The sequence below is a fragment of the Dreissena polymorpha genome, chromosome 14, assembly GCF_020536995.1.
Source record: "Dreissena polymorpha isolate Duluth1 chromosome 14, UMN_Dpol_1.0, whole genome shotgun sequence".
In the NCBI taxonomy this organism is placed as follows: Eukaryota; Metazoa; Mollusca; class Bivalvia; order Myida; family Dreissenidae; genus Dreissena; species Dreissena polymorpha.
Genome location: NC_068368.1, coordinates 10,252,434 through 10,264,582, shown reverse-complemented (window position 1 = coordinate 10,264,582; position 12,149 = coordinate 10,252,434). Strand labels below are relative to the sequence as shown.

The window sequence follows — 12,149 nt, the reverse complement described above, 5'->3', positions numbered from 1 at the left end:
ATAGAATCCCCAGAACAGGTACAGGCACCCTTTAAATGCGTCGAATCCAGGAGCTTCTGGGGGCCTCCGGCCCCCTTGTCCCCTGGACCCACCGAGGGCCCTGCGGCCCCTGGCCCCCAGCTTTAAGTTCAGGATTTTCAAAATATACAACTTTGACCCCTGCAAATGCGTTACAAAAAAATTGGCTACAGTTTCTAAAATTTGGCTACACAAAATTCCATTTGGCTAAAATGTTGGCCACAGAAATTTTTGGGCAAGGGGAGCCCTGTTTAGATTGTATTTGGGTCATCTGGGATCAGCAACTAGGCACTAGGTCAAATAATAGAAAAACCTTGTGTAGACTATAGAGGTCACAGTTTTCATCAGACCTTAATGAAATATAGTCAGAATGTTTGTCTTGTTAAAATCTGGGTTGGGATTGAATTTTGGTCATCTAGGGTCAAAAACTAGGTCAGATTTAAAAAAAAACTTTTGTAGACAGTAGAGGTCATAGTTTTCATTAAATCTTGATGAAATTTGGCCAGAATATTACTCTTGATGAAATCTGGGTTGGGATTGTATTAGGGTCATCTGGGGTCAAAAACTAGGTCACTAGGTCAAATCATAGAAAAACTTTGTGAAGACAATAGAGGTCATAGTTTTCATATGATCTTAATAAAATATGGTCAGAATGTTTATCTTGATAATATCTGATTTTGGATCGTATATGGGTCATCTTGGGTCAAAAATTAGGTCACCGGGCCAATTCTAGTAAAACCTTGTGTAGATGAAAGAGGTCACAGTTTTCATCACTCAATGAAATTTTGTCAGAATGTATTAATTGATGAAATTTGGCTTGGGATTGTATATGGGTCTAATTAAATTAAAGTTCATGAAGCAAGGTTAGTCAGGTGAGCGATTCAGGGCCATCATAGCCCTCTTGTTATATAGTAGGGTTTAACACTTAATTTGTATGAAACACAGTGAGTTTTTTGCTAGAGTAATTTTCAACGATGTCATCTGCTTTAAAGTCTGAGAAAGTCTTAGGGGGAACTCTGCATTTAGATTGCTGGACTGGGATAAGGAAGTCTTGGCTTGGCATGGCTGGTACCTGCCCTAAACCACCTTATAGAAGAAGATAAGTCCGTTGGCCTTTCTTTTCTCCTGGAGGGGTTATGATGGAGTTGCAGCATAGTCCCACTTCCTGCAGAAGGGATCTGGATACTCCATCGTTACTTAACTCTTTGCAGTCTTTCACCTTTAACACAGCCAGAAACACTTATAAAATAACAATACATATCAAATATTTATAAAATAATCAAATGCATATAAAAATCGTTTTGATGTCGTTTTCCTCCATTATCTGGCAGCTTTGCAAAATCGCGAAAAAAATGGTACGAACACGCGAATAAAATTTTAAGTTCGTACCCGGTTCAAACAAGCCATTTAATTACGTAAATACTGATAGAAAAACGTATTCATTTATTTGTTTTTATATAAACAGCCATTTTAATGCGATTATTTGCATGCATAACACGATACTGAAATATTCATTCACATAATGGTTATATGATTTGCGTGTAAAATTGACAAATCGCGAACGTTGCCATCGGCATCGATCCGAAAAGCTGGTTTAAATATATATAGTATGATTTTGTTTTTAAATATCTTTCAACCATAATTAATCAGAAAATGACCATAGCAAACCTTTTCTGGTGTTTTCTGTATAGTTAACGCGAGTATGATTTAATGAATTCCGACTATTATGAACGATACCGATTAGCGAAGCAAAACAAAATTGGTGCCACCCTCTTGCAGGTAAATCGAGGTCAAATGGTATAAATGCGCGTCTTTGTTTAAAGATGCGGATACCTAATTTTTATTTGCGGGCAATAATTTTGGAAATTTAAGTTAGACTTTCTAGTTTTTAGAACTACTTTCGAAATTTTGATCGGTCCATCCTAAGTCATTTTATTCAACGTCAACGTCGGGTACTATTTTCTCGGCGAAGGGTGGTCCTACGTCAATTTTGAAAACATTGTAGTAATTTTCAATCATTCGTGAACAAGATGACGTCAATCTCATGAATATTCATGATGTTTGACATATCCGCATTTGTTTTGTAAACACACACATGTCGCAAGTAGTCCGAAAATCGGTATGACTAGGTTGCGATATTTCTTTCTCAATTAACAGCATATTTAGTTAACATTATGAAATAATAGTGAAATAAAATGTTTATGCATGATAAGAAAAAAGATTTCTCTTTTTAAAAAACTTTTTTTTAAAGACCACTTTTTTTGGATACGGAGGAAAAAATAAAAGTAAAATTTTTTTTTTCTGTTTTATTTTTATTTCACTTTTCCGAAAATTGGATACGGCGCTTCCGTTAAACAGACGATCAAATTACTCTGGCCTAACACTCTAGAGGTCACATTTATTTTCCGATCATCATGAACCTTGGTCAGAAGATTTGTCCCGTTGATATCTTGGATGAGTTCGAAAATGGTTTTGGGTGCTTTAAAAACATGGCCACAAGGGGCGGTGCATTTTTCCTTATATGGCTATATATTACTATAGTAAAACCTTGTTACCTCTAGAGGCCACATTTATTGTCCAATCTTCATGACATTTGGTCAGAAGATTGGTCGCAATAATATCTTGGATGAGTTCGAAAATAATTATTTTTGCTTGAAAAAAAATTGCTTCCAAGGGGCGGGGCATTTTTTTATATGGCTATAGTAAAATCTTGTTAACACTCTAGAGGCCACATTTACTGTCCGATCTTCATGAAACTTGGTCAGAAGATTCATCCCGATAATATCTTGGACGAGTTCAAAAATGATGCCGGTTGGTTGAAAAACATGGCTGCCAGGGGACGGGGCATTTTTCCTTATATGGCTTTAGTAAAACCTTGTTAACACTCTAGAGGCCACATTTATTTCCGATCTTCGTGAAACTTGGTCAGAAGATTTGTCCCAATAATATCTTGTTATCTCAGGTGAGCGACTTTGGGCCTTTCATGCCTTCTTGTATAAATTTTATTTTTGATTTTTTTACTGGAGCTTTTAAAATTTAATGTTTTCATTTATCAATATAAAGCATTTAATGACAAACTTCAAAACATGCCAAAATCTGTGAAAAGGCCCCTTTAAAGTTAGAAAAGAAAAATATAGTTATCTGATTATCTGAGTGTTTCCTGTATTTTCGTTTTAGTATTTTAATTCATACCCATGATATACCGTACCATACTTTTCATCTCAACAATTGTAGTATTAATATATGTTGTTTTTTTTCTACACCGACATTACATGTACATTTATGTTTTCTTTGTGGCTATGTACTAATGTATTTGCCAATAAAATTGACTTGACTAATAGTACATGGGCGTGAAAAGTTGTACAATTTTAATTGGATAGTTTTACACATGCATTTGAACATTTTAAAACCGTAGGGCTCTTATGAGGTAAACAGTGTATGTCAATCTGATTACTTCATCTCTTTAAGTGTGAGTTACCAAAGTTGGGTTTCTTTTAATAATAACAACTTGAACCAGATAAAAAATAGTTATCTAATTTGTGACAGATAGTGAGACCTGCACAACTCAAAAGATTATTACGGGCAGGTAGCGTGTTACATTTTGTAACCACATCAACCGTTCATAGTTTTATAATAAAAAGCACATCTCAGTACCATAGAAGTCTAAACTTAATGAAGCCATTCTTCGTTCTAATTTTACAAAAATACACAAACCTATTTTCTTTGATATGTGCTTTATATTTATTTTTCTTTATATATACGTAATATACGGGTGCTTGACTTATTCAACAACGTAAAAGCAACGGTGGCGTTGTTATATATATATACGCCGCGTCGTAGTGGATATGGTGTCCGCCTTGCGATCACAGGTTCGATCACATCGTGATATCGGTTTTTTAATCTCCCCAACCATATACTGGTTCTACCCAAAACCAAAGATTCCTTGTATTGTCGAAGTGCGTCGATGCTCCAGATGTGCCCTGCACTTTATCGAAAAAAGAAGAAAGGTATTTTAAGGTAATTTAAATCGCGTCATAACCAACAGTATTTGAAAAATACTAAATTTCGTGTGTGTTGTGTTGTTTATTCTTTAAAGTTTAATAATTGAACTGATGCTGCCGTGCCTTTATAGAGGCATTCTTAAAACAATATGTGTAATTCGCAAGTCGCTCTGCCAATCTTCAGTCATTTATATGGTTTATTTTGTTTGGTATATATTGTCCTATATTGTATAAGCAATGTTCACTTGCAGTAAATATAAGACTTGCAGGTATAAATAAGAATCTTTCTACTGGTAATGTTTTTGGAGTTTCATTATTCCTATATATTTTTTAATTATTAAACGTACCAGTATATCCATACGTGGATACGGCTCTCGCCATCTCTTTCATAGCAAGTATTATTATATTATGAAAGAACAAGTGTTTTTACATTGCTTTTACAAACATTGACATTAAGATAATAGAGCATAAGTGTAAATACTTACACATAGGCCTCGCAGGAAAAGTGCTTGTAATAACAATACGACCGAAAACGCAACAAGCATTCGAATACACAAATCTAATTATCAATGTAACTACTTCCATTAATATAAAGGATTAATATAATTAACACTTTCAAAACCAATCACGTAATTGTCAGATTTTTAAATTTGATAATCGACACATAAACGGTTATAGGGCATGCAGGACGTAAATTAAGAACATACATGTATTATGTTAATGGATTGATATTTTAATAACGAGTTGATATTTTCTGATATAATCTGCGCAAATAATTGACCAAATGTATGTCACTCAGTTTATTTTAAATGAGAATGAAATTCGAAATGGCTCTCTTTATTATACAAGCAAATCTAACTCTCTACAAATACATAAACGTGCCGAACCGCATTGAAAGCTTGGCGTTGAATTCATCAACAACTCAAGAAATTAAACAGTGTTAAACAAATATTAAAAGATCATAGTTTCATTCAATCTTATATAAACTATTTGATATTGTGATTGCGATAACGCACTAAACACCCAGGCGATTTCTTTAAATATGAAGTACACATTACATGGACAGTAAATGGTGCCTGATAACAATGTGTTTAACGTTCAACTTGGTGCATTTAATCTGAACAGCAAAAAATAGAATATTTGACAGCGGTTCAAAACAGTCGAAAACAACGGCCCTAGCTGGTCGTTATCGGTTCATTAATTAATCGTATACATTGTGCATACACAAATAAAACCGAACAGAAGTACCTCATATTTTTCATTGTTTTTAATGCAAACACAATCTATGATAGGCCAGATCGAATCTTGGTGGGCGAAGCCTTTCATGAAAGCTTAATAGATCTGCAAAACACGTTCCTATCAAAACATATTTTAGTTGTAATCTTAACAGGCGCTTCTTTCGCTTGGAGCGATTGTACTGAAAATTACGCATTGCTATTGAGGTTAGTTTGAAATTGATAAAAATGTATAGCATATCAACGGTGACGTGGATGGGACATTAAAAATATTTATAGTCTTTACATGCGCAAGTTTAAATCCTGCACGTGCATACATAAATACTAGCACGTTCGCACCTAAGGATGTGTACTTGCACACGTGCTAGTTTTAATGTATGCACGTTCAAGACTCCATATTTGCCAGTTTAAGTATTTACGCTCGCACTTGAACGCTTTTAGGTGAACACTGTCAGCAAATAACGTTGACATTATGTCGTAAATATTTCCAAAAACATAAAACTAAGACACGTTTTGAAGTATGTAAAATAATAAGGAATTTAGGTCGTGAAACATCTTATAAACTTACTAAGTCGTTTGATCGACTAAATTAGACATGGGAAATACTTAGTTAAACGTAACTACCTTATGGAAAGTTTTCGAACATTTGATTTATTTAGTGTATTTCCAAATAAAAGCACATATTTCGGTAATTTAATTTTTTTTATAACTAGAACCCTTTATAATACACTTTTTATTTTGACTGTTGCTTTAATCGAATAATACCATATATCAGGCCGTTCATTGGTAATACTTACACGTGAAGATTTAACGTTACACACACAAATACCTAAGCGTGCACATGTCAAGACTTTTACGTGAAGAGTTACACGTGCCAACGTAAAGACGTGTACACCATGTCTTCACTTGCGCACGTAAATTGCACGTGAGATAACAATAATATTTAAAAAGCGCACGTGCGTGACTTAGACTTTTAGACCTTTACAAGCGCACGTGTAGAAGAAAGTATTACGGATGACACCACTATTCCACTTAATCACGTGGCGCCAGAAAAAAAGTCAAATTGTTTCGGCCTCGTAGGAAGTTAGCACAAGTGCATTAGCAATAATTTACCTAAAATAAATTAATATCAAAAACTTTAATTCAAAATCATGTATTAGCATTAATAAACAAGCATACATAATGACGTTTTTATAATACATGTTCTTCTAGACAAACAATATAATGACACCAATTATATGGAATCAAGCCGGATTTTTATCAAACCGTTATGGGTGTTATAAATTCTTAAAGACATATCATTCCGTTACTGTGCCACATTGTGTGGCTTTTAAACACTGGAGAATGCTTTTAGGAATACGTTTTCCTGAAATTGGATGTTATAATGACATAAAAGAGATATTGCGACACATGTAAAATATATCGACTGCCTACATTGATAGTAAAATATTCAGTGGCAAATACTTATACACAGGCTAACTTTATTTCAGTGTTTTTATTTCTCACTGACTGACAACAGTGTATCCTTGTGGGGGTTTACGTTAAGAGATAATATATATTTTCTCCTAACTTTCCCCTTTATATTTACATTTCTCTAAAAGTGAATTCGGCCATGAAACAAATTATAAAAAAAATAATTTCTGCAAAAACTTTATAATTGTCAAATTATTACAACACTAAACATATTTATAATTTTACTACTTTTTAAAGAAAATAAAAGAAGTCAATACCACAAATTAACTACATCACGTGGATTCTAATTTGTAATTTAACCATAAGGCAAAAGAATGAAATCTAGCGGTCACGAAAACATATAACATAACTATTATTAACCGTGAACTGAAAATTATTTACAAAATTGAACTTCGCTACAAACGTTTCTTAAATACTTACAGAAAATTATCATGTTTAAAATTAATACAATATTTTCAAAGACTGCAATAACACCGAACTGAAATACAAGACGTGTTTGCATACGTAATGTTTACATTTGATAGCAAAGGAACTATTTTTGTGCACATACGCACACGTAATAAGAAGTGCGCCATAAATATTGAAAACAACGAACAGTTACAGAAAGTTCTAGTGACGACATTCACAATTAAAAAGTACAAAAGTCACGTGGTGTAAACAAAACTTCACATAAACACTGAACAACACGCGGATTTCTCTTACGAGAAAGTGCATAATTAATACACAATCCAGCTGTCCTTTCGAAAGTACTGCGGGTCCTGCGAAACGGTCCTAGGAGCTGGACGAAAGTCAACGCGCTTCTTTGGGGTTGTCGTGCTCCCGAATCCAGCACCGCTCCGACAGCGTGGGCCCGTCCTCAACGAACGTGGTACCAACCTCGCCGCCCTCCGGGAACCTGGTCCAGCCGCCAACCTGGTCCTTCCGTCGCACGTCTGCCCCACGTTGGGCGCCATTTGTAGTGGGTGTGGAGATTGGGGGTACACCATTCAATCAAAGCCGTGGAGGTTTAATTGTATTTATTGACGCTGACCAATATAGCCATAACGGAAAAGACCAGGTTGGAATAAAACAACGACTATGGACTTGCGTCCACTAGACGGTCTTGGCAAATGCCTGCGTGGTCAGTTATTTCATAATGAAATCAACAGGTACATTTGAATGACCAATGAAAATCTTGCAACAGATCAATTCTAAATAACGATTGGACATGACCACATAGCACGAGCTTTCATGGGTAAACGAACACTGCCGAGAGGACGAAATACACACAAGAAGTAAATATATGTTATATGAAAAGGGAGATAACAAATTGACCTGTACTACATTAAATTTATATCATTAAAAAATCAGTCGCCGTGAGACTTGGTTAAAAAGTCCGATGGCATTAATTACAAAAAAATTACCATTCGAATCTCAGTGTCACTATAAATGCATTTCCAGTCTGAGAAAATTATATACCCCGCAGTATTCCTCACGTGTTCTGGGTTCAGTGGTTTATGTTGTGTTATGCATTACATCCGTTTATTATTCTATAATGAGTGTCAGTTAAATAAAATAAAATACACATTTAACACATTTTGTAGATAATGGTCACTAAACAGTAACCTTCACGTAAGCTCGTCAAAATGATTTTGATTAATCAAACAAAAGAATATGTTCATGTTTAAAATAATTAAACAGTTTGATGGAGACCATGTTAAACACGTCGCTATTAGCTGCCCTAACTTTATTAAGCTGTCGCACCTACGTGCATAAAACCGCACTCGGTTTATATCACATAAAAAAATCAGTTGTGTACAGTATGATGCTTTTGCAGATACGGTCTATTAGCATTGTTTATAATCCATTATTACTGTAGCGTCCAGCGTTGCAACCTCTCTTAGTTTCAGGCAGTCATGAGATTTTGAATCGCAGTACCAATATGCTACTGAACCCTCTGGCTTCTCTTTTAGTATCGTTTTCATATATCCATACACTCCGCCATTAACCCTTCCATATCATCAATCATGTTCCCATCAGTATTTTGATTCTGTTTCATCGATTCGACAAGTTTTTGAGCAAACTCTTGGTCAGCTGCTCTTGTCTCTCCTCCATCTGGCATCTTCAAACTCTTGCATGCCGACTGGAGTATACTTTCTATGGTTGGTATCTCGTTATCCTGTATTGTGTTGTTTTTGTTGTTGCATTGTTTTTCTTTAATTAGTGTTTTCTTTTTCATATAGTCCTCTTTTGCTTTTTTCATATTGGTCTTTATGTCCCCAAGTTCGAACGGAATGTGTGCATCATTCGGCTCGCATGCTTCAGGTTTTTGGTTCTTTATCATCAATCTTACAAGAGTCCTACCAAACGCTGGATCAGCTGCACCTTCCTCTCCTCCGAGCAGCATCTTTACACTCTCCCCTGCCAACTGCAGTAAGGATTCCAGGATTGGAATTTCGCTTTCCGATATAACATTGTTAAATTGGTATACATGACACTTTTCTTCTGAATTTGATAACCTTGTCAGTTTGTACAAGGCATCGCCAAAAGTGTTTTTCACGTCGAACTCCACTGGCTTACGTTGTGTCTCTTGAGAAGATTTCTGGCTCTCTGGAATTTCTGTCGCAGATGTTTTCGCTGATGGGTTTTCATGTTCGATTTTGATAGGTCCTCTGTTGTTGGCTTTTGCCAAAGTCTCCTTTAAAAGATCAATAATGTCCTGTTGTGGCTTACTTAACAAGCATGTTGATGACCTTTTCAGTTGGTGCAAGGTGTCATCAACTGTTCTTTTCACGTCGTCTTCCATATGCTCACAATGTTTCTCTGCAGGAGATACACGGCTCTCTATCGCACAATTCGCCACTGGCGGGTTTTCTTGTCCGATTTGGATAGGTCCTCTGGTGGTGGCTTGTGACAAAGTGTCTTGTAAAAGATTACTAACGACCTGTTTGTATCTGCTTAACAATTGTGCGTCACTTTTTAAAAGATCAATAACTTCCTCTGTGTTCCCACTGAACAAGCGTGCGTCATTTAAGATTTCATTCACAAAATCTAGAGGTGTCACTGGCTTTGATTTTTCCAGAAGATTTGCACGTTGTGGTTCCGGCATCATAGTGATTGGTTTTGGAGGGTTTTCAAGAAACTGGCGGAGACTTTCAATGGGCTTTTCTAGAATTTGTTGAATCGTTTTGATTGTTTTCTTAATCGCATATTCGCTTGTCGTCGTGATTAAGTTTTGCATTCGCACGAAATATAGAGGGAGGAAGCGTTTCTCGAGGCAATCGATCATCTTCTCAAGCATTTTTAAAACAGCATTCATGAAATTTTCTTCTTTCCAGAAGGTTGGTTTGGTCTCTTCTACGAACCAGAAGACTACAGTTTTCCAGTGATAAGATTTCAAAACTTGCGGCTGAGTTTCAAAATAAGCTTTCTGGTAGGCTTTTAACACACGCCAACATAAAACTTGCAGCTCCGACAGGCTTTCGACAAGGATACGCTCACATTGAGAAAATGAAAGACGAAAATATCCATCATTTACATTTTCTTCATCTGAATGTCCTCCATCTTTATCTGCGTTATTAACATATCTTTGCTGGTCTGAATCATTCTCATCTGTTTGTGTATCAATAACATTGTCGACTTTCTGATTGCTATCAGTATGTCGTTCAATAAACTCAGGAATACTTGCATATAATCCTGTGTCTAAGGGCCGCTTAGCAATAATCTGACAGCCCTCATCAATAACCTTCTTAACTACCTCCTCAGATGGCCATTCTCTTTTCCTTTTGGTCCATTCTTCTGCTGTAAATGGCCATCCTTTGAAAGAAAAAGCAGGAACAATGTCTGCGGAGAGAAACTTTTCGAATACAGCATCTTTTTCGTCTGTGTCTTCTTTGTCTTCTCCAGTTGGCATTGATTCATAAGTATACCCTACTTTCGATCGCTGAATAGTATTGATTCTATCCTCAGAAATGTATATTCCGTGTTGAACTTTCCTATTGATGTCGGCTTTTAGTTTTTCCTCGAAGTCCTTTTTAATGTGCCTTAGCACAGACACTGGGACATACTGACCTTCAATCAAAGTTACATCTATAAAATACTGGGCATGTTCTTTGTTCTTTGCAGGTACCCAAAGGGATGCCGGATGATCCTTGACATACCGAAACAGTGGTTCCGATAAAAGCTTGTCCGTTGCAATAAGAATAATATCAACGTCACCAGCGTCATAAGGGGTGTTTACCTTCGACCCATCTTGTGAACTTCCGACTAATACTATTTTAACTTTAGTTAATTGCTGAAAATCCAAAAAGGTCGATATAAAATTACGCAAACATTGTTTAGTTTTAATCGTTGTATTTTAGTGAATGCTCATTCTGGATAAAATGTGCTTTGTAAACATAAGGACACATTCACTCTGTTAATAAAAGCTCATATTATTCAAAAGCTCTGCGTGAATTTTAGCTTTATAGTGTACTCCATGTTTAGAGCATGTTCATGATAAAACATAAATGTTGAGAAACTTTCGATTAAACGTAAACATGAAACGGTTTATAACTTAATATTATCAAATACGTGTCGATTATTTTCAAACAAAAATACTGTTATAATAACAGGATGTTAACATTGAACAGGCAATTAAAATGGACAAAACGTTTTAAGTGTAACAGAGACATAGGCCAAACAGCTTTTTATATTTGTACAAGGTCGTATTTTAAGAAATTATAATAACGTTTCTTCATTCACAAAACAAACCTCGAGCAAAGTTGAGTGTAGTGGCCCTATTGCCAGCGTCTGTTGAACGGCTTCGGATAACTTCGAGTCGAGTTTATCGGCCAAACGTTTAAGTTCTTGACTATTTTCTTTTTCCATACGTCTACGTTCCTGGCTCTTTTCTTTTTCCAAACGTTTAAGTTCCTTGCTCTTTTCTTTTTCCGTGTTCAATGACTCAGAATAGTCGAGAGCAGTCGCCATTATGTTTTCAACCTCGATATCAGAGCAAATCACATCATTATACTACACGTGAATGACTTAATACTTGAACGTGTGTGTTTCTCCTTCTAGATAAGAAAGGGTGTTCACTTATAAACGCGAAAACAAACCAATACAGAGTACGTGCAATCTAATATGGCAAAATATCCGTTGGAAAAAACGATCATATAGTTGAATCGAAACCATACACAAATCTATAAATATGCCGATAACAAGGACATTGGATATAAATAGATCACCGATAACCTTCCTTCGCTTCTGTAGTTAAATATTGATGATCTCATGTAAGTATGAAATGACCTATGCATAAACATGAATTCAATAATGTCTCCACGCTTCCTTATCAGCCTTAAATATAAAGGACATTTTTCATGCACTTTTCCAAATAAATGAAAGGAGAGAGCGAATTATTATTTTATTTAAGAGTTTATTTTTATTTTACTTGTTCGTACGA

General features: G+C 35.6%; 1 protein-coding gene across 1 annotated transcript; it reads right to left on the bottom strand.

Moving 5' to 3' along the window:
- Nucleotides 1–6,391: 6,391 nt before the first annotated feature.
- Nucleotides 6,392–11,873, bottom strand: LOC127858395 (uncharacterized). The gene is made up of 2 exons (XM_052395515.1): nt 11,459–11,873; nt 6,392–11,000 (listed from the first exon to the last, which is right to left on the bottom strand). Exons 1-2 carry the CDS (start codon nt 11,675–11,677, stop codon nt 8,688–8,690), a joined length of 2,532 nt encoding a protein of 843 aa, XP_052251475.1. The 5' UTR covers nt 11,678–11,873; the 3' UTR covers nt 6,392–8,687.
- Between the last annotated feature and the right edge of the window lie 276 nt (nt 11,874–12,149).